Source organism: Camelus bactrianus, chromosome 11 (assembly GCF_048773025.1).
Source record: "Camelus bactrianus isolate YW-2024 breed Bactrian camel chromosome 11, ASM4877302v1, whole genome shotgun sequence".
Classification (NCBI taxonomy): domain Eukaryota; kingdom Metazoa; phylum Chordata; class Mammalia; order Artiodactyla; family Camelidae; genus Camelus; species Camelus bactrianus.
The window spans coordinates 59241921-59267435 of record NC_133549.1 but is presented as its reverse complement, the minus strand read 5'-3'; the positions used below and the strand labels follow the sequence as shown (position 1 = coordinate 59267435).

General features: G+C 41.8%; 1 protein-coding gene across 5 annotated transcripts in view; it reads left to right on the top strand.

Moving 5' to 3' along the window:
* Positions 1-22740, top strand: part of RHOBTB1 (Rho related BTB domain containing 1) — a 116458-nt gene extending 93718 nt beyond the window's left edge. For all 5 annotated transcript variants that reach the window (XM_045518781.2, XM_045518780.2, XM_074374063.1 and 2 more), the window contains 7 exons: positions 1109-1294; positions 3851-4830; positions 6485-6603; positions 12605-12755; positions 17200-17288; positions 19923-20028; positions 20545-22740. In XM_045518781.2, coding sequence (XP_045374737.2) covers positions 1109-1294; positions 3851-4830; positions 6485-6603; positions 12605-12755; positions 17200-17288; positions 19923-20028; positions 20545-20714 — 1801 coding nt within the window. In that variant the 3' untranslated portion in view covers positions 20715-22740. The remainder of the gene's footprint in view (positions 1-1108; positions 1295-3850; positions 4831-6484; positions 6604-12604; positions 12756-17199; positions 17289-19922; positions 20029-20544) is intronic.
* Positions 22741-25515: the final 2775 nt, after the last annotated feature.

Genomic DNA, 25515 nt, shown 5'->3' with positions numbered 1-25515 from the left:
TCATTAATGATTTAAAAAGAAGGTGTTTTGATTCATCGACTTGATTCTTCTCAATACATAAACAATAAAGGCAATAAATTAACATCGAATAAAATTATAAGTTTATTTCTGAATGTAGCTGCAAGATAGTCTTGCGTCCTTGGGCATAACTTTTTCTATTCTTTATAGTCTTCTGCCTCCGTGTTTTCAAAGTCATGATTCTGCATATTTTAACCTAGAAAAATGATTCATAATTATTAAAGATACCTTTTAGCAGCTGTCAAACACCACAACTGAACAACTGTTATGTAAAACAGTTCTCTGGCTTCTAGAATGGTAAGTTATTATATAGAAAATGGAAGATCCTGATGTCAAAAATGACTATAAAACAATTTTTCTTTTCCCCATATACCCTGCTCTGTGTCATATGTAACATTTGAGAAATCTGCTTCCAGCATTTTCTCATCTTACTAGCCATCCATCTAACTCTTGCTAGCTTTATGTTAAATAATACCTTCTTGCCTTCTACCTAGTAAAGAGTCAAAATTCCTGCAAATTCAGAAATCTTTCTTTTCAGGAACAGATAAGTGGTTGTGCTCTCTACATTTGCGCTTAAGTGAAAAGAAGGGCAGAAATCCTTCTGTGTATTTGCCAACCCTGTACAGCAAATACCCGTTACATTTTCAGTCATGTTTAAACTGTTCGCTTTATCTCATTGAGTCATCATCATCTTTATGTTGAAACTGGAAAATGGTAGTTTTTTTGTTATTTTCTTTTTATCTTGAAACTATTTCTGGTGATGAACAGAAATAGTTCAGCATGTGGTGGTTCCAGGAATGAGTCCAGTGTGGGTAACCATCTATAACATAAAATAACTTCATTGGAAACTTTTCAATGCAGAGGCATTCTGCCATGCAAGATGGAAATGAACTCAGGCTGTGTTGGTGCTGGAATGTGGGGGCTTATCAGGCTGTTTGCATGACTCCGAGATATATTTTAATATCTGGTAATTTTTTTAAATTGTGACATGATATGGCATTAGATGGATGTGGGGAAGGGAGGAACTATAGTGACAAAAGAAAAAGAAAAGCTAAAAGGCAATACAGCGTCTTTTGTGATTTCCTTTTAGGTCCGATGTGGTGGTCCTCTGTTTTTCCATTGCTAATCCTAATTCCCTAAATCATGTGAAAACCATGTGGTATCAAGAAATCAAGCACTTCTGCCCTCGCACACCTGTTGTTCTAGTTGGCTGCCAGCTAGATCTCCGCTATGCTGATCTTGAAGCCGTTAATAGAGCCAGACGCCCTTTAGCAAGGTAAGCCAAGAGACTCAGTTTCACTGTGCCCGCCAAATTAAAATTTAGAGATAGAGGAGATGTCTCTGTAGCCTTGGGGTCTGCTCTTCGGTGGCTCTGGGACCCCATCCACCAGCCGTATGCTTTCAGTTAGCTTGTGAATCATGAGGGGGTATGTCCTGGCTCTTCTCATGCTCACCAGCACCTCTCAGGCAGGAACCCATTATTTGGCCAGTGCTTAAAGGGAATTCTCTAATTATGACATGATATGTATAAAAGTGCTTGGAAATTTGTAAAGTAGTAAACTAAAATTTAGCTACTCATAATAATGTCTTTCTTGAAATTATTATCATGAAGTTAACTAATATTCAGAGCACTCAGCCACAATTCTTGGCCCGAGGAGCATGAGGTTCATACAGATACACATATCCAAGTGCTTTTAATCTTCTCATTTTCTTCAATCCAACCTCTGAGCATATATCCAGAGGGAACTTTAATTCAAAAAGACACCTGCACCACAATGTTCACAGCAGCACTGTTAACAACAGCCAAGACATGGAAGCAACCTAAATGTCCATCAACAGATGACTGGATAAAGAAGCTGTGATATATTTATACAATGGAATACTACTCAGCCATAAAAAATGATAAAATAATGCCATCTGCAGCAACATGGATGGCCCTGGAGAATGTCATTCTAAGTGAAGTAAGCCAGAAAGAAAGAAAAATACTGTATGATATCACTCATATGTGGAATCTTTAAAAAAAAAAAAAGAGAGAGACAAATGAACTTATATATGAAACAGAAACAGACTCACAGACATAGAAAACTTATGGTTACCAGCGGGAGGAAAGGGGTGGGAAGGGATAAAATAGGAGTTTGAGATTTGCATATACTGACAGGTATATATAAAATAGATAAATAAGTTTATACTGTATAGCACAGGGAACTACATTCGATATTTTATAGTAGCTTATGGTGAAAAAGAATATGAAAACGAATATATGTATGTTCCTGTATGACTGAAGCATTGTGCTGTACACCAGAAATTGACACAGCATTGTAAACTGAATATCCCTCAATAAAAAAAAAAAAAAGTACAGGCTGCACGGCTGTGGTTCTGCTATAACCCCAGCACTACTCTGTGGATCCTCCTTCCAAAGGTTTGGCCTCCCTGGGTGAGATTAGACTGTGAATGTGCCTTGTGTGGCAGCCAAAAGGGCCTAGACTTTATCCTTCTCTTTTTTTACTTTTTTTTTTTTTTTTTTTTTTTTTTTTTTTTTTTTTTTACTAAAGTGTAGTTTTTACAATGATTTACAATGTTAGTTTCAGGTGTACAGCAAAGCGGTTCAGTTACACATATACATACATATATATATACACACATAATATATTTTCAGATTCTTTTCCATTATAGCTTATTACAAGAAAGTGAATATAGTTCCCTGTGCTGTACAGTAGGTCCTTGTTGTTTATCTGTTTTATATATAATAGCGTGTATCTGTTAATCCCAAACTCCTAACAAAGGGCCGAGACTTTATTTCACAGGCTCTGTGGAACCAGAGGAAACTTTTTTTTAAAAACTGTAGCTAAGTCCTACTTGTATTATGTAAGAATATTTTTGTGCCACAGTGAGAACTATGAGCTAAAATGTGGAGAATCTGAAGAAAGATTAGCTAAGAGGCTTATGCACTAGTCCAAGCAAAGGATGATGAAGGCCCAACTGAAGAGAGTGGAAATGAAGAGAAGGGGTGAGATCTGAAAGGTTCCCTAGCCCAGTAGAGGAGCTGAGCTGTTGGACGTGGACCATTTAGTCTAGAACTAGGAAGTTCTAGACTCCGACTGCTTAGTAAAGATCTCTCAGCACTTTACAAATGTGACCTGTAGAACAAAAATAATACCACCCGTAGGGTTATTGTGAGGCTCAAGTGAGAAAATGAATATGGATTCATTTTATAGAGCAAAGTTTAAGCATAAGGTGATAATGATGAAAATGATGATGGTGGTGGTGACAATAATAAGGATAACAGCTAACATTGATTAAGCAGTTACTGTGGAACAGGTACTAGGCTGGACAAATGACTCATTTAAACCTTTCAATAGTCCTTTAAAGAGGGAAAGGTATAGCTCAGTGGTAGAGTTGTGTGCTTGAACCACGAGGTCCTGGGTTCAATCCCCAGTGCCTCCACTAAAAAACAACAATAAATAAATAAACCTAAACCCCCCGCCAAAAAAATACAAATATTCCTTAAAGATACAAGTACTCACTGTTACCGTTCCCATTTTACAGATGGGAAAACTGAGGCTTAGAGAGAGGTTAAGTAACTTGCCCAGGATCAAATAGCTAGTAAATTGCTGATACTTCAGTTATTGTTGTAACTACTGAAAGCAGTTTTTTTCTGCAGTCAGTAAGTCTTTTATATTTGAAAGACTCAAGTTTGGTAGATTTTTCGAGTCCAGTTAAAAGCTTAAAGAGGATTTTAAATGTATAATTCAATTAGATGCTTAGCTAGGCCCTGGATACTATTTTTTCCCCCTCAAATAAGACCAATTCTAATTTAACTGTTTTATTTCAGGCCCATAAAGAGAGGGGATATTTTGCCCCCAGAAAAAGGCCGAGAGGTGGCAAAGGAGCTCGGCATACCCTACTATGAAACAAGCGTCTTTGACCAGTTTGGAATCAAGGACGTGTTTGACAACGCAATCCGAGCCGCGCTGATTGCCCGCCGGCACCTGCAGTTCTGGAAATCCCACTTAAAGAAAGTTCAGAAACCTTTGCTTCAGGCACCGTTCCTACCTCCAAAAGCCCCTCCACCGGTCATCAAGGTCCCAGAATGTCCCTCCATGGGGACGAATGAAGCTGCCTGTTTACTGGACAATCCTCTGTGTGCCGACGTCCTGTTCGTCCTCCAGGACCAGGAGCAGATTTTCGCGCACCGAATTTACCTCGCTACCTCCTCTTCCAAGTTTTACGATCTTTTTCTAATGGAATGTGAAGAAACCCCAAATTGGATCAAAGGGGCTTGTGAGACTGAGAAGCAGAGCAGGGATTTCCAGGAGCAGGCATGGAGTCCTGACCCAGACGAGGAAAGGGAAGAGGGCCTCCCAAGGACACCTCAGGCCAATCACGGCAAGTTCTCAAGCTGGAACCTGCTCCAGCAGGACAGCCTGGGGCTGGAAGCTGGGGGCCCGGTCGGGGAGACACAGCCTCTGTCGGGCTGGAGTAAGGGGTTCATTGGCATGCACAGGGAAATGCAAGTCAATCCCATCTCAAAGCGAGTGGGCCCCGTGACCGTGGTCAGGATGGACTCGTCTGTCCAGCCAGGCCCTTTCCGGACCCTGCTCCAGTTTCTTTATACAGGGCAACTGGATGAAAAGGAAAAGGATTTGGTGGGCCTGGCTCAGATCGCCGAGGTCCTGGAGATGTTTGACTTGAGGATGATGGTGGAAAACATCATGAACAAGGAAGCCTTCATGAACCAGGAAATTACAAAAGCCTTTCACGTCAGGAAAGCCAATCGGATAAAAGAATGTCTCAGCAAGGGGACATTCTCAGGTGAGTGGGTTCAACGGCAAAGTCATCAATACCTTTCGCTGTGTTTTCTCAAACATTAGCCAAACGTGATCAGGGGAAAGGATAACCATCCCTAATATAGATAAGTACTTTATTTCCCCATGTACCTAAGTTACATGTATTCACTTTATTCTCATCAGACTTAAGGGTTAAATATGGTCTCCATTTTGCAGATGGAGAAACTGAGGGACAGAGAGGTTATATAACTGACCCATGTGACACAGGTAGGAAATGGTCAAGCCAGGATTTGAACCCAAGCTGCCCCCTGCAGCCCTGTGGTGTCATGATGCTTCTCTAGGGAGGTCAAGTTATCCCTGAACCTGAGCCAGTCAGCTTGATGCTCACAATCCTTCAGGATCCCTCCCTGACCAAGTCTCTTCTCCATGGACCCTTCAGCACTTACCCGTGACAAAAATCAGTGACCTTTGGTCCTGAGGCCACTGAAATCCTTGAGGCGACCTTGGTGGCCCTCTGCACTCCCATACAGGCTGCCTCCTCTGTTTCTCTCCCTTCTCCTTTCGGCCTCACACTCCTTTACCCTGCTCTTCTCCATGTCTCTTGCCCCCTCTTTGCCTTCGATAACTGTGCCGAGTGCTGCCCACAGCGCCCCTGCAGAATGGCTGAAGCGCACTGGTGGCCCATATCCAAGAGGGGGTACCAGTCCACACCTGCACCATCTTACATGCTTGTGCTGTTTTTCTTCTGTAATTGTCCTGTGTGTGTGTGTGTTTTGGTATAAAAAACTGACTTCCTGACTTCTCTTTATGTGGATACTTCTGCTTTTATCTTTATCTTTCATAATGCCTATCATTGTAACATCCATTTAATAAGTGGTAACTGCATCTGTGGCTTAATTTTAAAGCTTTGAGTAATATTTACTCTGCACACTGACCATCATGGTACAGAAGCAAACTTGAAAGTTAATGAAAAGATATGTTACAAACCTGCAGTAAATTAAACAATGGACCGAAAGTGAAGGTGATGAAATCTCCCTCTCCTACTGCAGAGGCATAGTAACGAAAACCAGTGTGAGCCTCAGGTGGATTCTCTCTACAATAAATATATATGTGTGTATGTAAATACATATATTACAATTAAATTTTTAAGAAAAATTTAAGTGTGAGCTAGATAATGAATGATATGAGGGAATTATTGCTAATTTTCTTAGGAGTAATAATGGTTTGGTTATCTAGGAGTATGTTCTTATTTTTAGAAAATTCTTGGTAAAGTAGCTAGTAGTGAAGTATCATGCTGTTAAAAAATGTTTACACACATGAAATATATATATACCTATATATATGTATATATATAGTGCTAAGGCAAACATGACAAAATGTTAACCATGTGACAAATGTTCTATATGAAATGTTTCATCATAAGGATGAACAAATACTCCACTCCTCTACATTACTTTGTGGTTCAGAGAATGTGTTGTGACCTGATGTGCAACTGTAAATGCTCACTCCTTAATCCTTGGAGACCGTGGAGAGAAGTAGGTGTGCCCGAGGCAGGGGTGGATGCAACATCGGTCATTAAAGGTCTGGGAGAGAATCCGAGACACAGGCTGATGAGTATGGGGTGGGGGGAGCTCTGGGCGAGGCTGGCTCACGGTTGTGCTTCCTCAATCCTTGGGCAGATGTGACATTTAAGTTGGACGATGGAGCCATCAGTGCCCACAAACCGCTGCTGATCTGTAGCTGCAAGTGGATGGCTGCCATGTTCGGGGGGTCGTTTGTAGAAAGCGCCAACAGTGAGGTACGTGCCTTCCGAAAAGCCCCAGTGGTATCTTTATGAACGCGCATGTGTATATAAGGTGTTTAACTAGCCAGAGGACTTCAATTCTTTAACTGCTTCCTTGAAATAGTCTTTTACGCGGTACTTGAGTCTTAGGTTACCCTCTTCCTGATTCTGCAATTACGAGGCAGGATTGTCCACCATTCACTTGTTACCTGTGAGCCCCTCAGTGCTCTTATATCCTTTCATCCTCACAGCTCTCCTCATCCCTGAACACATGCTCAACTGTATTTTTTTTAACAAATGTCACCAGGCAAGATACTATCAATCACATAAAAGAGGGGTCATGCCTGTCCCCCCAAGTTCCAGACAGTGAAAAATTTCTTCAGTCAGTTACCTCCTGGGCTCAACTCTGTCCCTAACAGATGAGGGATCTTAAAAAGCCACCTCGTGTCTCAGTTCCCTTATCTGCAAGATGAGGGAGGCACGAGATCACCTAGTGCTTGAGCTACAGCACTCCCTGAGGCTCGGCCCTGACTTGCCTTCTCAGAGGGGTTGTCAACTCTGGGGAAACAGTAACGGAGCAAAGGGTTACTCCTCCAACCAGGCCTCTCAGTGCTTACTACGTCTAGTGGAAGCCACTGGGTCACTTGTCAAACCCTGGCCCTGTCTCCAAAAGTGGGTTATTCTCAGAGCACAGAGCAAGAGACCCTGTATCTTCATCTTTTTACAAACTGTTCTAAAAGAAAGAAAAATTCCCTTCAAGCATTAGTTTGGAGGTAGGCATTTTTTGTTGAGTTTTGCAAGTATTTCTTAGCTGTCTTTAAAAAACACACACACACACACACACACACAGGGACACCCCATCAAGTTTACTGTCCTCAGGGGCTGGTTTTGCTTATCCCAGCATCTCTCCAAACTTTGAACAGAAATACAGAAAACAATGGCTAATTTTTCCAGAGGGGCCCTCACATCAGAAATCTGAGCACTGCCTTTGTGACCCAGGAGCCTGCATTTGCATCCCCAAGTAGGGAAACAGAATCCTAGCATCACAAGCCAGGGTGACTGGCCGTCACCACGCCCCTCTCCTGTTTCCAGAACAAACTGCAGCTGCTTCTAAACCAATCCCCAGCAAAAGACTGTCTGCTGTTTGGAGAAAAGATACTAGAATTATCCTGATGACCTTTGCTGGTGTCTCCCAGCCTTTGTAAATCAGGAGGTCCTCTCCTGTAGCTACATGCAGTCTTTCCTGAACCCTACAAGGTGTCTGGGGGCACTGATACCAAGACACTACAGCTGCTGGATGCTGCCCAGTGACGAAGGGGCTCAGATCCCCAGTTCCCCTGCGTGCAAGCTGTGTGGTCTTGGGCAAGTACCACCTTTCTGAGCTCCAGCCTCCAGCTGCAACCTCCACATCTGGAAAACACGTTAATAACCCAAAGCGCGGTTGTGAGGTGTGAGTCAGTACTCGTGAAGCACCTCGTAAGCCCGAAACACGCAGTCGCTGACGTCAGTCTTAGGTTGATGCCACTTGCATTGATGATATGCTTCCCTTCTCACTTCCAAGAAAATTTGGGGAAGCCACCAATTAATAATGCCTCATCAGGTCGGCATGTCACCAACCTCAGTCATCTCCAGAGATACAAAGCCCGGAGGCTGGCTTCCCTGATTTTTCCAGGTCACTGAAGTGTGTGCTGGTGGTGCCACGGAGCGCCTGCTATTAACCCAGCAGAGAGGACTCAATCAAGGTCAGGAGCCCAGGCACAAAGGGACACTGTCGGAGCTGACCTCACAAATGCTAATCCCCTTTATCCCTTCCCAGAATGGACTGTAATTGTCTCCAGATTAAAATGTGCCGGAGAGGTGACCAAAACAGAAACTTGGCAGCAGATGTGAACACACAAGTGTAAGGTGGTATAACAGCCTCTCCTGGAGGCAGCACCTGTTTAGCGTTTCCCCCGGGGACCTAACACCACCACCCCCACCCGCCAAGAACAGTGAGGTCACTCACTACTTAGAATGCAGCTGAGCCTGATAGAGACGTATAGATTCAACCCAGCTCAAAAGACAAAGACCATGGAATCAAGCAACAGAAGGTCTGTGCCCAGATAGCTAATCTAGGAAGAATGCTGTGAGCCACGGCCGTATCCACCCTTTCCTGCCCGTTCTCTTTATTTCCAGAGTAGACTATAACATTATATAGCTATGAACTCTAGTCTCAGCCTGAACTTGGGAAGTGACTGACCCTCTTTAACCTGTGTTCTCATCTGCAAAAATGGGGACAACAGGAGAACTTTCTTCAAAGGGCAAGTAAGTATAAGAATACACATGTAAAGCATCGAATTTAGTGCCCAGAACATACACATGCTCAGGAAGTGTTAGTGACTATTACCCTGGAGGACCTTGTTAAAGTGTTTCCATGAGGAGTTAAAGATCTTTGTCACCTGAAAGCCCTAATGTCACCAGCCCCCAGTTCCCTCCCTGAACCAGCAAAGTATGGCAGAGGTAGTTATGGGGGTAAGAAGAAGCACTGGGTTAAAGACTCAAGAAATGCTCCATGGTTAATTTTGGCCCATATTCACATGGACCTTTCTAGGCCACCTTTTTACTCTTTATTGTCTTTTGAAAATCTGACATCCCCCACAAAAACCCAGCCTATTTTTTTTTTGCATTAATAGAATTCACATGCATATCTAGAAAGAAATAAAATATGCCCATTGATGTTACTTTTTTTGTCATTTAATATTTAAGAGGACACTGTATTTTACTTATATTTTTCTCATTACTTTTAATGTAGCAGTAAGCATAATTCTCTCCCCAGAGGTACTCAGCAAGTGGTTCATTAAAAATGCATGCCTGGGTTGTAGTAAGCAATGCTCTGGATCTAGAATATTTTCTCATTTTCTGTAAGACCGTCTCTAATTATAAGCCTAATAGTCCGAGCTGATCTTTGCAATTAAAATTTTAAACCAACTAAACTGGAATATGGGTCATAGTTTTAGAGTAGCATTGTATTCTCTTTCATTACTCTTATTTTTTTTAAGCTACAACCAGCAGGTAGGATGCAAAATTTTTAATTCCATTTCTTTTATTCATATCATTCTTTAAAGTTCTACAGAAATGGTCACTCTGTTGCTATACAATTAATTATAAATGTTGAAACCACAGAAACAGCCTTAAAAAAAAATCAACCATGAGGGGAAAAAAAAAGCATGTTCTGCAAGTGTTTTGAGTTTATTCTCATTTGCTGGTTATCTGAGGGTTCCTAACATTATTTGCCAAAAAGAACCAATGCTTTAAAAAAAAAAAAAAGTTAGTGTTGTATTAAGCAGGAAGGAAACAGCAGGTCATGGATGATTACGAATGTCAGAATACTCCAAAGATATTGGGAGTATTGAGGCAGGGCTGCTTGCTGGAATTTGTCATCTGCTGCTGCCAGAAATAATTTCTATTTAAGATGTCTATTTTGCCATTGTGTGGAATACACTCTTACCAAAAATTGCTAAGGTAATCTGAATATCTTCAAAATTCATAATCTCAGTGAAGAAGAAAAAACTTTAGATGTCATCTATTTCAAATCTCTCCCATGTAATAGATGAGGAAACTGAGGATCAGAGAGGGTGAATGACTTGTCAAAGGTCACACAGCATTGTAGTGTCACAACCCTGGGCCTGCCTAGCCTCTTGCCCTGTCCTCCAAATCATTATTTTCAGAAACAGCAGACATTCCCATCCCTGTGAGAGTAGGTGTTCACAGGAAGCTCTGGGATTTTTAAAATTTATAATCCCTAATAAACACTTTATAGCACTTAGCAGTTTATAAAATGTATATATTTTTACTATCAAAATGGCCCAAATTTTAAAGTTTCACAGCTTAATTAACCTTCAATTATCTAGCTGTACTAACCCAGACACCATTCTAGAGAAGTGAAATTTTGCCATATGTTCATACACATAGAACAAGTTTCTGTATCTATAAATAAATTCATGTCTAAGATAAATGTATGTGTATGTAAACATATATATACACAAATATAACCGGTGTTAAGATTAACTTGAATAGTAATTAATTACAATACAACAGCTTTTTTATTTTAAAATAGTATCAGTAACAGTTTCTACTTGCCAAGTTTTATTTATTGTAGACGTTATGCTAGAAACTTGAAATGATCACACTTGTCAAGTCATGGATGGTAGTAACCCATGCACCTTATTAGTAGAATCACAATTGTTTTCTCTCTGTCAGAGAGGGGAGCAGGTAATTTTCTCAGTATTTCTAGGAATTTTTCTGGGCCTTCCCTTTGATACACTAAGGGAAAGCTCTGTCTGAAAGGTTATTCCCTCTCTGAGGTAGCTGGTGGCCATGCAGGAAAATGATACAGCTGGTTACTAGAGCTTAAACCATTCTGCAACCACACCACTATAGAAGACTGCAGTGGCTGTGAGCCCCTTGTAGATTGTGGAGGCATTTTATAGACAAATACACACACACAAATATATGGAGAGAGAGATTAGATATACAATACAGATATAAATAATACATAGATGTAATCATACATAGGTGTATATTTTTATATACTGTATAGAGGTTTATTAAGTACCAGAATTAAGAAGTCTATAATTGTTCATTCTATTTATTAAGTTTTTATTTTAGGTTTTTTTTTTTAATTTTGTATTTTCCTCCCAACAGGGGCACTGGGGACCAAACCCAGGAATTTATGCACACCGAGCACATGCTCTACCACTGAGCTATACCCTCCACCCTAAAACTGTTCATTCTTTAGAACTTAGAAATCTATTCTTAAAAACTGTTAGTGAAATATGGTGCTTTATTGCATTGTAGCTTTATTCCTTACCATGAAGGGTTTCCGGTCCTGCACAGCAGTTCTGACTATAAACTAGAATTGTATTTCCTGGGTTCACATATTGGTCCCAACTTCCTAGCTCTGTGACCTTGGACACAGGACTTAACCTCCCTGAACCTCCGTTTCCTTATCTGTAAAATGGCAAAAATCATAGTCTTTTCCTCCTAGGACGGATGTAAGGATCAAAGTAGGTAATGCATGTGGAAAGCTTCTTAGCACATTACCTTGTGCACAGGAGGCCTTCAATTAGGCTAAATCTTCTAATCGTCGTCATGCCAACAGCAAGCACTAGAGGTACCATTCTACACCATGCCAGAGCACACCTCATGGAGTGAGAGACCGAAAATGAAGAATAGCTGCTCTACCGTGTATACCCCCACTGACCCATGCCCAGACACTGGGAACTCCGCTTAGCACGCCGTCCCTGGTGCCCTAGCAAACCCTAGCGTGTATGTGTATGGGCAACAACTACAGGTAGTCAGGAGGGAGATTAGGGGGAGCCAACAGTGAACAGTTCCCCTTGCCTAGCCATTCCCCTACATGTCCTCCCAGGCAAAGGTTTCTCTGGAGTCTCTCAATCTGCTACCTGATAATGTTCCAGTAGTTCTGAATCTAGGTGCTTGTGCCGTAGGAAAAATACTGAAGTGTGTATATCATGCAAGCATATATTGATAGAATGTTGGAATCAAGCCAGTCACCGTGGCAACGGGGGTGGTTGCTCATGCTCTGTTTTGACATCTCAAGAGAGCTGGGCTGTATCCTGTGTCGGCAGCAGTGCGGTGTGCAGCTCCCCCCGGCACCTGTCATGTTGCTAGGAGATTTCTTTCCCCACAATAGAGTATTGTAAGGTACTTGGCAAGGAGGGCCTATAATGTCATCATACATTTACAGCCCATTTGTCTGATTTATAAGCCCAAATAGCCATTTAAAAATTCCAAATCAGGCTTTGTCAGGCAGCCGCACGCTTTTGTCATCTACAAATCAAACTGTTATGTTTAAAGCCGTAAATAGTGAATGACTTCTAAGCACAGCCTCAGAGCAGGTGCCCCAGACCCGCTAATAACCAGTCCCCCAGTTGGGCTATTTACGAGCAGTATAGCCTGAGAATGTGCCCCCTGCTTTCTTCAGCAGAACTTACCTTTTCAAGTAACATTTCAGGTATACCTCCCGAACATAAACAAGATGTCAATGCAGGCGGTATTGGATTATCTCTATACCAAGCAGTTGTCACCTAACTTGGACCTGGACCCACTGGAATTAATTGCCTTGGCAAACAGATTTTGCCTGCCACACTTGGTTGCACTTGCAGGTAAGGCTGATGACTCGGGGCCATGCAGTGTCTGTCTGTCATATTTATCAAAATCACATTTAAGCAAAAGCAAGATTTCCAGGGGATGAAAAATTAATTTTTTATCACCCAATATAAGAGTGTCCTGTGTAGGGTGATAGGAACTGATCAGATGTATCAGACAGCCCAACTCAATTCAACAGCTACTTCCTAAGCACCTACTGGGTAGCAGGTCTTGCTCGGTGCCGCATATATAAACATGAGTAATGCATGACCACTGCCCCCGAGGCCCATGCTCTGTGCACTCTGCCTCATCAGTGGACCACAGAATTGGAAACAAAACTGTTGTGTCCATTTATCCCCATAACGTGCTCAAACACAGCCTCTAAGGAAGAGGCAGTAGGAGACGGTGGTTAAGAACATAGGCTACAGACCCAGGTTGCTTATGTTCAAATCCTGACTCCACCTTTTACTGGCTGGATGACTTCATACTTGATTTAACCGTTCTGTGTCTCAGCTTTCTCTCTCTTCAAAATGGGGATATTATTATTCTACAATAGAGTTGTTATGAAGACTAAGTAAGATGTGTGCATTATATATATAAAGTCCTTAGAACAGTGTCTGGCACCTAGTAAGCATTATGTAAGTGGTTTTCTTAAAGCTATTTTAGAAAATGTTCTGAAATTGTCAAGATCATTTTGGGAAAAAGGGAAAAAAGGAAATTTGGCTTAACTTCACGAAATCTTATCATTTCTACATTTGTTCAGTTGGTAAGCTGAAGCAGGTCTAAACAAGATATATGCATTCAAATACTCTTTTCTTGAATTTGGACCTTTTGTTTCATTCACCAGAGGTGTCAGTTAGCAATACGGGTGTTTATTGCTACATTTAGTTGACTCCTACTAACCATGAAAGCAGAGATAGTGCCTGTTTTGTTCACTGGTTTGTCCCCTACACACAGAAAAGTGCCTCAGCTTATTAGGCTCTCAATAAAAAATTACTGAATCATTAAGTGAAAATCAGTGTATGAACAAATCAACCAGCCATATCTGCACTCAACTTTCTGGCAATCCCTTTAGAAAAAAAGATGTATTTCTCTGTACTCCAGGTTTCTACTACAATCAACCAGCTGGAGATCAAAGTTTCCTCCTTACCTTCCTTCTTTACCAGTTGGATAGCAAGAGATCAAAGTTGAAGTATTGCTGTTCAATTTTTGTAACTGTCTTTAATCAATACACCTGAAGTCATAGAGCCAAATGAGTATTATTGCTTTTTAAATACTAACTCTAGGAGGCTTCAATAGACAATTCCTTTTTTTCAGAAGAGTCCCAAACCATTTGAGTATCTACAGTATTTACAATATTTACCCTTTGAAGATAAATTTGATTGTTTTAAATAGTCAAAAGTATTTTGGAACCAAATCTGTTAAACAAGGTTTATGATCAATCTTGAAGTAATGTCATTTTTGCATGAATATTAAGTATGGTGATGGAAACATGGAACTGGCTTCTCCATGAAAGAAACCGACCCAAAGAAACCTTCTTGTATGAACTACAGACTCCCATGTATGTTTTCTTATTAAATGCTATTATTAACTGTTATTATTATTTAATATACAGCTTCCCAAGATGATTCCTTTACTCATTTATATGGTGTTTGCTGTTCAGTGTAAGCATAGAGTGTTTCAAACATAGTGTTTAAAATACATTGTGATTAAAAAAAATCAGTTTCTAGGACGAAAATGCTTTGCTAGCCAAAGTGTTAAATGAATACCAAGAAATACTGCTCTTACCTAAAATTCAAAACCCAGTGACTTCTCTGGGAAATAAAGTTCCGAACAGTTTTTTGTTTGTCAATCCAACAAGGAAGGGTTGCAAACAAAACCATGTATATCTAGATGCCACATTGACCAGACAGAGACATACTGACCAACGAGTATGTAGAACCAGAGCAGAAAGTAAGCATGAGTTGGATAGTATACTAGATTAGAAGCATAGATGCAGTGCCAGAGATGAAAAAGAATATATCAAAATGGCATACTGCCCAAGGCAATCTACAGATTTAATGTGATCCCTATCAAATTACAGGACATTATTCACAGAACTAGAACAACCAATCCTAAAATTTATATGAAATCACACAAGACCCAGAATTGCCAAAGCAATATTGAAGAAAAAGAACAAAGCTGGAGGAATAACGCTCCCAGACTTCAGACAATGCTACAGAGCTACAGTCATCAAAATAGCATGGTATTGGCATAAAAACAGACATATGGATCAATGGAACAGAACAGAGAGCCCAGAAATAAACCCATAGACCTATGGTCAATTAATCTTCAGCAAAAGAGGCAAGAATATACAACAGAGAAAGGACAGTCTCTTCAGCAAGTGGTGTCGGGAAGACTGGACAGCAGCATGTAAATCAATGAAGTTAGAATACTCCCTCACTCCATTCACAAAAATAAACTCAAAATGCCTTCAAGACTTAAAAAATACAAAACAAGACACAATAAATCTCCTAGAAGAAAACAAAGGCAAAACATTCTCTGACATAAATCTTAGCAATGTTCTGCTAGGGCAGTCTCCTAGGAAATAGAAATAAGAGCAAAAATAAACAAATAGGACCTAATTAAACTTATAAGCTTTTGCACAACAAAGGAAACCATAAGCAAAACAAAATGACAACCTACAGAATGGGAGAAAATATTTGCAAATGATAAGACTGACAAAGGCTTAATTTCCCTAATATATAAACAACTCATACAACTTAGTAACAAAAAAACAAAGAACCCAGTCCAAAAATGGGCAGAAGATCTAAACAAGCAATTCTCCAATGAAGACATAGAAATGACCAATAGGCAAATGAAAAAAATGCTCAATATCACTATCAGAGAAATGCAAATCAAAATTACAATGAGTTAGCACCTCACACAGTCAGAATGGCCATCATTCAAAAGTCCACGAATGATAAATGCTCAAAAAAATAAAAATAGGCTTACTGTATGATCCAGCAATCCCACTTCTGGGTATATATCTGGAGGGAACTCTAATTTAAAAAGATACATACACCCCAGTGTTCATAGCAGCACTATATATAATAGCCAAGACATGGAAGCAACCTAAATGTCCATCAACAGATGACTGGATAAAGAAGTTGTGGTGTATTTATACAATGGAATACTACTCAGCCATAAAAAGGAATAAAATAATGCCATTTGCAGCAACATGGAGATCGTTATCCTAAGTGAAGTAAGCCAGAAAGAGAAAGAAAAATACCATATGATATCACTCATATGTGGAATCTTAAAAAAAAAAAAGAAAGAAAGAGGACACTATGAACTCATCTACAAAAACAGACTCACAGACATAGTAAACAATCTTATGGTTACCTGGGAAAGGGGGTGGGAAGAGATAAATTTGGGAGTTTGAGATTTACAAATGTTAGCCACTTTATATAAAAATAGATTCTAAAAAAGTTTCTGCTGTACAGCACAGGGAACTATGTTCAATATCTTGTAACAACCTTTAATGAAAAAGAATATGAAAATGAACATATATGTATATGCATGACTGGGATATCATGCTGTACACCAGAAATGGACACACTGTAACTGACTGTACTTCAATTTAAAAAGAAAAAAATATATATCAGCATCAAAGAACCTGAAATGCGGGGCCAAGATTGTACCCTCACACGTCAATCCCAGAGGCCAGCCAACAACGCAGTCTCGGAACCACAATTTGAATTCAGCTCAGAAGCCTTGAACACAGCTTCGAAGCAGAAATGGCCCTCCTGCCTAGACTTTTGTGACTTCTGACTGAAGTTCCCTCCAATCTTTATAATCTAAGAGGTTGAACAATAATGTCCCCCATCTGCTGCTGTTGAGACAGACGTACACTTTCAGTTTTAATTCCCCATTTGGACTCATTCCTGTTACTCGATCCCTCCACTGTCAGAGTATTGAGAACTGGAGTGATGTGAGTGGGGAAACTGTCCAGCAGGAAGATAGTGCGGAGTCTAGAGGATTCTAGGAAAGTACTGGACTGTCCAGAGCAGCACTCTCCAAGAGAACTTTCCACAGTGATGGAAACTGTGAGTGTTTGCTTTTATCCAATACACATGGGCTACTGAGCACTGAAATGTGGCTAGTATTGCTGAGGACCTGAATTTTTTATTTGATTTGATTTTAATTAAGTTTAAATAGTCTGATGTGGCCAGTACTCACCATACTGGACAGTGCAAGTCTACAGACTCTGGCTATTTCAGAAGGGCTAACAAGTGTCCCCAGGGTCACTGGTGCAATGGCTAGAGACCAGAACTCCATGTGCTAAGAGGCCACATATCAGAGTGGGCCCTAGATTCAATCTGCATGGCTGCAGAGCTGTCCCATACTTCCTCCTCTGTTAGAGGGTCCCAGACCAGACCCTCCAGGTATTAACTCTCCCCTGTTCCCTCTCTCCCCCAGAGCAGCACGCTGTTCAGGAGCTGACCAAGGCTGCCATGAGTGGCGTGGGCATCGATGGGGAAGTGCTCTCTTATTTGGAATTGGCCCAGGTTTGTAGCCATTTGCTTTTCACCTTTTAAGTGTGTTCAACCAGTTCACTTAATGCTGATAAAACACTGCTGTTACATCTGTCTAAATAAAGATGTCACCACTGAGTCACAGAGGCCCCCTGTGTGCAATGAGAAGATCTGAGAGTTTTACATTTCAGGCACCATTCACCCTGCTGGGCTTCGTTTGAAAAAACAAGGACCCCACCCCCACGCCAGCCCCATTATCCCCCAAGGCACTAGCTTCACAAGTGGGAGAACAGCTTGGGGCAAGGGAGGGGAAGGCTCTGTCTCTCTTGTTTTGAATTCTTAGACACATATTGGCTGAGATCAGAGTTTCTAGAATTCCGGGAAGTCCTGTGATGCCCCACATCTCACTGTAGCTCTCCTGGGGTTGTTTTTGTTTTTTAATCAGTATTTGTTACTGTTGATGTTGTGATTCCATAATCCCAATACCCACTAGCCTCTTCCTCCAGAGAGGGTCTGAGATCTAGCTTCGGCTTTGTCACGGAACAACTTACTTCAGGCACAAAGTTAAATTCTGCCTCAGTTTCCTCATCTGTAGGAAATGGGGTTGGCAGTTCACAGCCTAGCAACCTCACAGATGATGTGGAAAATCAAGTGGGAGAGAATGTTCCAAAAAGTGCACTGGAGAGGGTATTCGGAGTTACCTGTCCCTGGCTCAGACTTACTGGCAATGAGTTTACACTCAGAAGGAACTAAGAATACATTCTTCAGTCTTTTCTTCGGCCTGTTGGCTTTCTTTGTTCCCTGTCTCCCTTAAGACAGTGGTTTATGGAGTCTTAGGTCAGGCATTTTAAATCAGTGTTTCTCAATTAAGAGAGAGAGGGCGGTTTCAGGGAGAGGAGGGAGGCCTCTCGCAGGTATTCCTCCAGCCATTCCAACCGTGGCCATGGGAGGTGGCCCAGATTCAAAAGGGAGAAAGGTGGGACGGGACTTCACATCCACCTCTTCATTCTGACTTAACATTCAACTAATATTTGTTATTTTCTCCCCGTGAACCAGGCACCACACTAGACAAGAGGACAGACAGATACAAACGGTCAATGCTCTGCCCTTGGGGCGATTGTGGGCAACTGAGAAAAAAACACATACGCATAGATTATTAAAATCCAGTATGAGCAACAGCCCAATAGAGGTTACAGTCAAAACTGAGAACAGACATCAGACATTGCAGTAAAATCACCAAGCCCTGTCAAAACTGTCCACATTTGGAATCTGAGGTCTTTTGAAAGAGGCCTGGGGGAGAGTTTGTGATTGTGCTCTCTACAATAAGTATTCCTCTTAGAGAAAAATAAAATGACCTGGAATTTCATAGAGGGCCAGTCCACATGAGGTAATGAGTTGCAGTTTTGTCTGTTTGTTGGCTTTGACCACAGACTCCGCCCCCACCCACACCTACACCCTGCAAGGAAATAGTATGATGGCTGCTAAGCTCTGACAAGCCTGGGCAGGAAGGGTGTAGCGTGGCGTCTCCCGTACCTCAGCTCATTCGTTAGACTCTAACCCCAGGCTGTACTGGTAAGTATTTAACAGTCAGCCTGGGGACAGGTGGGACCCTGACCTGTTGCTGTTTCCATACACATTCCTACCTGGCTAACTGTAACAACACGAAGTCACCAAACTCAAGAGTAGGGAAGAAATGTACCCAGTTGCCTCTCTTGAGCAAGTACAAGCCAACTCCAACTCCAGGATACCACTGCTCTAATCTTATTTTCAGAAAGAAATCTATCAAGAGAAGTTGAAAGCACCTGCTAAAATTCTCTGTGATGTTGGGCTTGTGATTTGCAGAGAGTTTCTTGAGTTAGTTTTTGAGGACTTTGGCTATTTCCTTGGCCTTCGTTCAGGGTGGAGATGTGGGCCCCAGAGGGAGCACCCTGCAGGTTTCAGGGTTCACCTGATCAGAGAAACTTCAAGAGCAACAGGCCGCAGGATGGATGCCTGAAAGGGGCATGGACAGAAAGTGAGGGATGCGGAGACCTGCCCAGTTTGGGGAGGGAATAGGGAGTGGACTATTGATTTTTGAGCATCAGGTCTTTTTCAGTCTCAGCCAAGTCAGCTGCCACCATCCTGAGCATGTGCTCGGAAAGGAGAGGGTGGATGGAGTATTTGGATCCCTCCTACCCTGCCCACACTGCCTGCTCTTCTTATGTAACCAAAGGACAGGTATAAGACAGTCACACATTCCTCAGTCTCCTCTTTCAGATCTTCGGCCCCAGCAAGCTGAGCTCTGACACGCGACACGGAGGATTCTGTTGCGGAGGCTTCCTTAAACAGATGACACCGCAACATTCTGCTGTTGGCTGGTGCCTTCCAGAGGCCACAGCCACTTATCACTAGAGGGCGGGGGGCGGGGGGCAAGGTATACTTCAGACTCCTGATCTGCTACAGTGATTATTTTTAGTGTGCCTATCCCAGGGCGCAGGGGAGGAGTGTGCCAAACACTACTCAGCTGGCATCAGAACCGTGGTCAAAGTCAAAACACTATCGTCAGAACAGGAGGTTTCTGAATTAGTCCTCTGGGCCATTTCTCTCACCCCTGCGACGGCATTTTATTTCTTCGTTGCATCACTTTAGACAATAGAGCCTGACACCCTTTTGGTGACTTCCCTGCAGTTTCACAACGCCCACCAGCTGGCTGCCTGGTGTTTGCACCACATCTGCACCAACTACAACAGCGTGTGTTCCAAGTTCCGCAAGGAAATCAAATCGAAATCTGCAGGTGAGACTGTGCGGTCCCCATGTGTCCAATTCTCCTCACCTCTTGACTGTGAAGGGTTTGCCTTCACTGCCCTTGAGAAGGAATGTGGAGAATTCCTTGGGACTGGCTGGCAGTCCCAGATTCATGTGATGGGACACAGGGACTTGTAGGTTGGGAATTCTCTTCGGAGAACTTCGTGGTTGGGGGGATTCGGGTGCCCTGCTGCAGAGCAAGCTAAGGTGGTTAGCTCACCCTTGCTCAGGGAGGCATGCTTAGGAGCTAGCTTAGACTCTGAAATCAGGGGGTCCTGGGTTCAGACCCTGTGTGTCCAGCTGCTTGACTTTAGGCAAGTAATTCTACCTCCCAAAACTTTAGTGTCACGATCTGCAAAGGGTCCTACTCGTAGTCCCTGCACGTTGGGTTTTTGAGAGGATGCACAGGATAATCACGTATGAGCAGCACTAAGCACAGAACCTTGCACACAGAAGCGGTCAGTGAACAGCAGGCATCATCATCTTCACCTTTCTCCTTCACCAGACAACCAGGAATACTTTGAGCGGCACCGCTGGCCCCCAGTGTGGTACCTGAAGGAAGAAGACCACTACCAGCGTGTGAAAAGAGAAAGAGAGAAGGAAGACATTGCACTAAATAAACATCACTCAAGACGAAAGTGGTGCTTCTGGAATTCATCTCCAGCAGTCGCCTGAGGTGGAAGAGGGAAGAAAATCAGTAATCTGACACACCACTTTTAAAGGCACTACTGTAAAATTAGTCTTATTATTAGAGATAAGATGTAGTTCAGGTTTCAGGCACTGATCTGCCTCCACTTTTGTGCATTTATCTTTGTTGGGATCAAAGCACAAGCTCACCATCAATGAGCCTGGACAAAAAGGGAAGTTGACGCTCACTGCATTCCTTAAACTTACATGTATAATTTTTTGTTACAAGGCTTAATAAACTTCAGTCCGTTATCTCCTTTCTTTTTATACAAAGGAAAAAAAATCCAGCTTTCCTGTTTCAAATTCCAAATTGGAAAATATTTTTATATGGTCTCTTGTATTTTGTTGGAAATGAAAATACTGTGTATTGCTTTATTTTACAGACCACAAATTAACCATGCAGTCGCCCTGTGAGTCTCTTCACCCACGTGACCGCTGAGCATTATTACTTAATTAGTGGGTTATCCTTTTGTTGTGAAGTAAAGGGTTGGAATGAAATTCCCCAAAGTGCAAGCCAGAGAGCGTTTAATCTTTGTTCTGCTGAATAACATTGGTATAATTACCAAGTCAACTCCAAGAATGTGTATTTACAATATTTGCCGTGTAAGTGCTAGTAATTATATGGTTCTATGTGCCATGTAAAATATAGTGATATCAAATCTTCTGTTGTTTAAAACATCTAGATTCAAGAGGATAATCTTTATAATCATTAGAAGGGCTTATTACATCCCAGCATTATCCAGGGCAAACTCACTCGTGGACCTGAATACAAGAGATACCATCAGAGATGGGTGTTGGGATGGCTGTTTGAGGATGTCTGTCTCTCGGGAGTCCTGGATCCTGCCGTGTTTCTGCACGCAGATTCTCCACTGACTTGAATCGAAATGCGCAAGGGAAAGGGTCCCCGGACTCTGTCCCCACGTCTGCAGGCTTGTCACATCTCACCACCAGAAAAAGGCTTCCTCAGGTCTCTCACCTGCGGCCAACTTCACTTTGTAAGACCCGTATTTTTAACTCTTTCCAGGGAAAATTCGTGTCGCTGCAGAAGTAGGCCAAGACAGACCACCCACCCCTGCTGAAATGCAGTGGGGCCTGTGAAGGCACAAAGCCGGAGGCTGGGTCGTCTAGGGTCCCTGCATCCTCCAATGCAGACAGGAATTTTATTCCAAGAGTCTAGGAAATGGTGCTATTGTGAGTTAGTTCTGACCCTTTGTCCTTCTGAGTTTTCAGTGTTAAAATAGAAAGTATTGAGCAGGGGAGCTTTGGCGAGGCAGCCAATCATCGCCTCTCTGTAAATGAAGCTGTTACAGGACTCATACAGAGCGTTTTAAGGCCACAGCTCCATGCCTGTCATGGGATGTGCGGTGGAGGCTGGGGCTTATTCTACCAGGAGGTCATTTTAGTGATGCTAAAGGCTGTTGATTTTTTTTCTAGCTTTCAGAAGTTGGAAAACAGGCAATTGAGCCCAGTGTTGACAGCCAAAAACATTGGAAAATCTATCCAGATTACAGATGGGCATTTATTCCAGGTGGTGGATACACACCAGTTACAAGAGTTTGGAGAGGCCCAGAAATGTGTCACCCTCGCATGGTAAAGGAGGGGGCAGTAGAGTAGGGATGGATGACTGCAAATGCATCTGCTTTAATTTTTGGTCAGTAGGTTGTAAATCATTAATAGAAGGAGAAAGGAGACAGAAGATTAGGATAGATGTCAAGACTCAGGAAGAATTGACATATATCCCATCAAAAAATGGTAGAAGTTGAGTTTCTGACGAGTAGTCAGAGTTGAATTTACACAACCAAAGCTCCCATTTGACTGTAACCTTGCCAAAACGTAATGGGCATGTAAATGCACCTGGGGTACAAGCAATAATATCCACTAGTGTTTGCTGTCAGCTCCTGTAACCAAGTGGCTGGTTCATTTGGTTGCTGCTGATTACGGCCTTTAACCATGGTGGTTTGTTTCCTGTTTTTTATTTCACAAAAAGCCAATAAAATTGTTTAGCTATAAAATACCTCCAGTTTTGTTTTTTTTTTTTTTAAGGCCTACCATCATTATCATGTGTATAACTTTAACTTCTTTTTAAAAACTCGAAGAGTGCTGGGTCACAGGGGGCTGCGTGTGCTCCAGGAAGAAGGCGGCTTGAATGACTGTTGTCCTTGTCTTCAGTACTGCAGAAAGTCTAACACCATGCTGTACATGAGGGGTCTGGCTTTCTGCTCTTGGCAAGTACCATTATGTCACTAGACATGGTACATTTTCGGAAAAAACAAAAATGACATCTCTTCTCTAATGAACTTATTATAATCTCCGTTTGGGCAGTTCTGCCAGCAGTTAAGTGAACGTATGTATTGGTGGGTTCCTGAAGATCAGTCTTTTATTCAGAAGCACATCTGAGAAAACCTTTGGGAAAATGTGAAAACGATTTCTGGACTTCTAGGTAGTGTAATGTTTGCCCAAGCTCAGAGGGAAGAAGGGTCTCCACAGAGATCGCAAAGGGGGATTTTCTGAGTGGAAAATTCCCTGTGGAAAGGAGTTGACAGCTATAAAAGAAAATAATAACAACTGCAGGAAGAAGGCAGTTTCCAACACATCAGCATACCTTTTAAAGGTGGGAGGTCCAGATTAGGCACCTTCTACATACTGCCTCCAGTGCAGTCTCACCTGAAGAAAGTCTTGGTGTAAGTTTCTCATAAGGCAATGTCTAGCAAACCATTGAGGATTTCAACAACCCTTTATCAGCATTACAGAAACCACAAATTCTACTGGTTTAGAAGTAACTCAATTATTTTCATTACAGACATTCAAAAGCAAGAATCATATGCTTCTAAGACTTTTTTCCCCCACACTTGCTTCCATTATATGGTATATCAGTTGTCAAAATTCAGTTTTTCATCAATGTGACACTGCCTAAGTAGAATAAATTCTACTAGGCAGAGGGAAAAACAGTGAATTCTGAATTTGGAAACTTATGAGTGCAGCATTTCTGAAATGAATGCTATTCTGCAAGCCGAAGATGTATCAGGCCTTTTCCTGTGGAAATATATAATGGTATTTCCTTAATTGAATGCTCTACTTGGGTGCTAGTAGGCAAGTAGCAATAATTTCTCTTTTCTAGAAGAATATGACTATTGCATAAAAGATGTCGAGTTAAAAGCCAGGGAGAATGTTTGTGTTGTGTGTATATGAGCATGTGTGTAATAATCAAGAAGCAACAACAGAAGGAAGCGAGGGGTGGGAGACTAAAGATAATTTTAAAAAAAGAAAAAGAGGGAGAAGGGCCACTGATCAGAGCCATGGAAGTTGAATTTAACACTCTGAGCCATGGATGGACTGTCTTTCTTCCAAAGTGCTAATTTGTGAGATTATTCCATATCTCATGACTTAATTTACTTTCAGATGAAGACTGCTCTCTTGAATTTCCAGTTAGGAGGCAGGTGATGTATGCAACACAGAAAGGCAGTGGTGTGGCCACACTGGTGACTTGTAAAAGGAGAAGCCAGGCTATTCCCTTTGGCTGCATTTGAAAATTTCAGCCTATGCTAATAGTCCCTTTAAGTTGGGTATTTTTCCGTAAGCCATTTAGACACATGATTTTTCACTGAGTGCATGTGCAGGTGCTTCATCAGTTAGACTTTTACAGACTAGAGTCTACAAAATATGGAAATAATTTGGGAGCAGATTAACTCTTGGGTAGAAACAAATCCATCATACATTTGCGCATCCACAGACATGAACATGCTAGAAACAACAGTAGGAGACATGAAGTGACTTGCTAGCAACTCACTCCCATGCTTGCCATTTCTCCAGGAACAGAACATTTTAGTGACATGAATCTCCAGTAGCATGTAGATAAAACAGGTGATTCCCAAATGTGGCCCCAGAGAATGGGTATTTAAATTATTTGAGTCCGAATATATTGTCAGTCCCAACGACAAGCATAGTTAGATTTTGCAGGCAATCAATGAGAAAAGAACTTGGTTCATTTCTCTCTGCTTGGAGGCCAACCCAAGTTTGGGCATTTTTTGGTTCCTTCCCAATCTGATAAAAATAAACATCCTTTTGGTTTCATGACCCATGGTAGTCCCAACTGGAGCGATAATACCATGGAATGTTAAGCTTAAGTGTTGTCTGAAAAGATATATAAACTCTCTAACTTGAGTCATCTTAAAAAAAAAAAAAAAAAAAAGGAAACAGCTTTCACTGAATCTTTGGTGCAGATTAAATGAGATGATTTAGGTAAAAGCACTTGGCACAGTGCCTGGCACTAGTTAGCACTCAATAAATGGACCTGAGAGCACATCAAATACCCCCAGGCAAGAAATCCAAGAGAGGGGGACAACGTTGCACATTACAAAATAGAACCATGCGATCTTTTCCTACATTTCTCAAACCGAGGGCCAACCTTGCTGCTTAGTGCTTCATGACAGTGATTCAAGAATTAGAAAGTAAGAGCTGTGGAAAGAGAAAAAGCAGGTGGTGGGAGGATGGAGGAGAGTATGGCTCTTTCAAAGAAGACAGTCCCCTTCACCATTTCTCCCTTTTCTTTGTGGAGTAAGGATGGGCCACCCTAAGGTGAAATTTGGCTGAGCCTCTGATTCACTTAGAGCTTGCTTTCTTTTATTTTTTAAATTGCTCTCAGTCACTTTTTCCCTATTTTTCTTGAAGACTGGAAGCAGAGTCTAGTCAATCAGACTCCTCAGTGCTCTGCATTATCATCTTCCATCTACAAAGCCCTCTCTTTATTATTTTCTCCTTCTTCCATAATACCAACTCCCGTAATATGTTC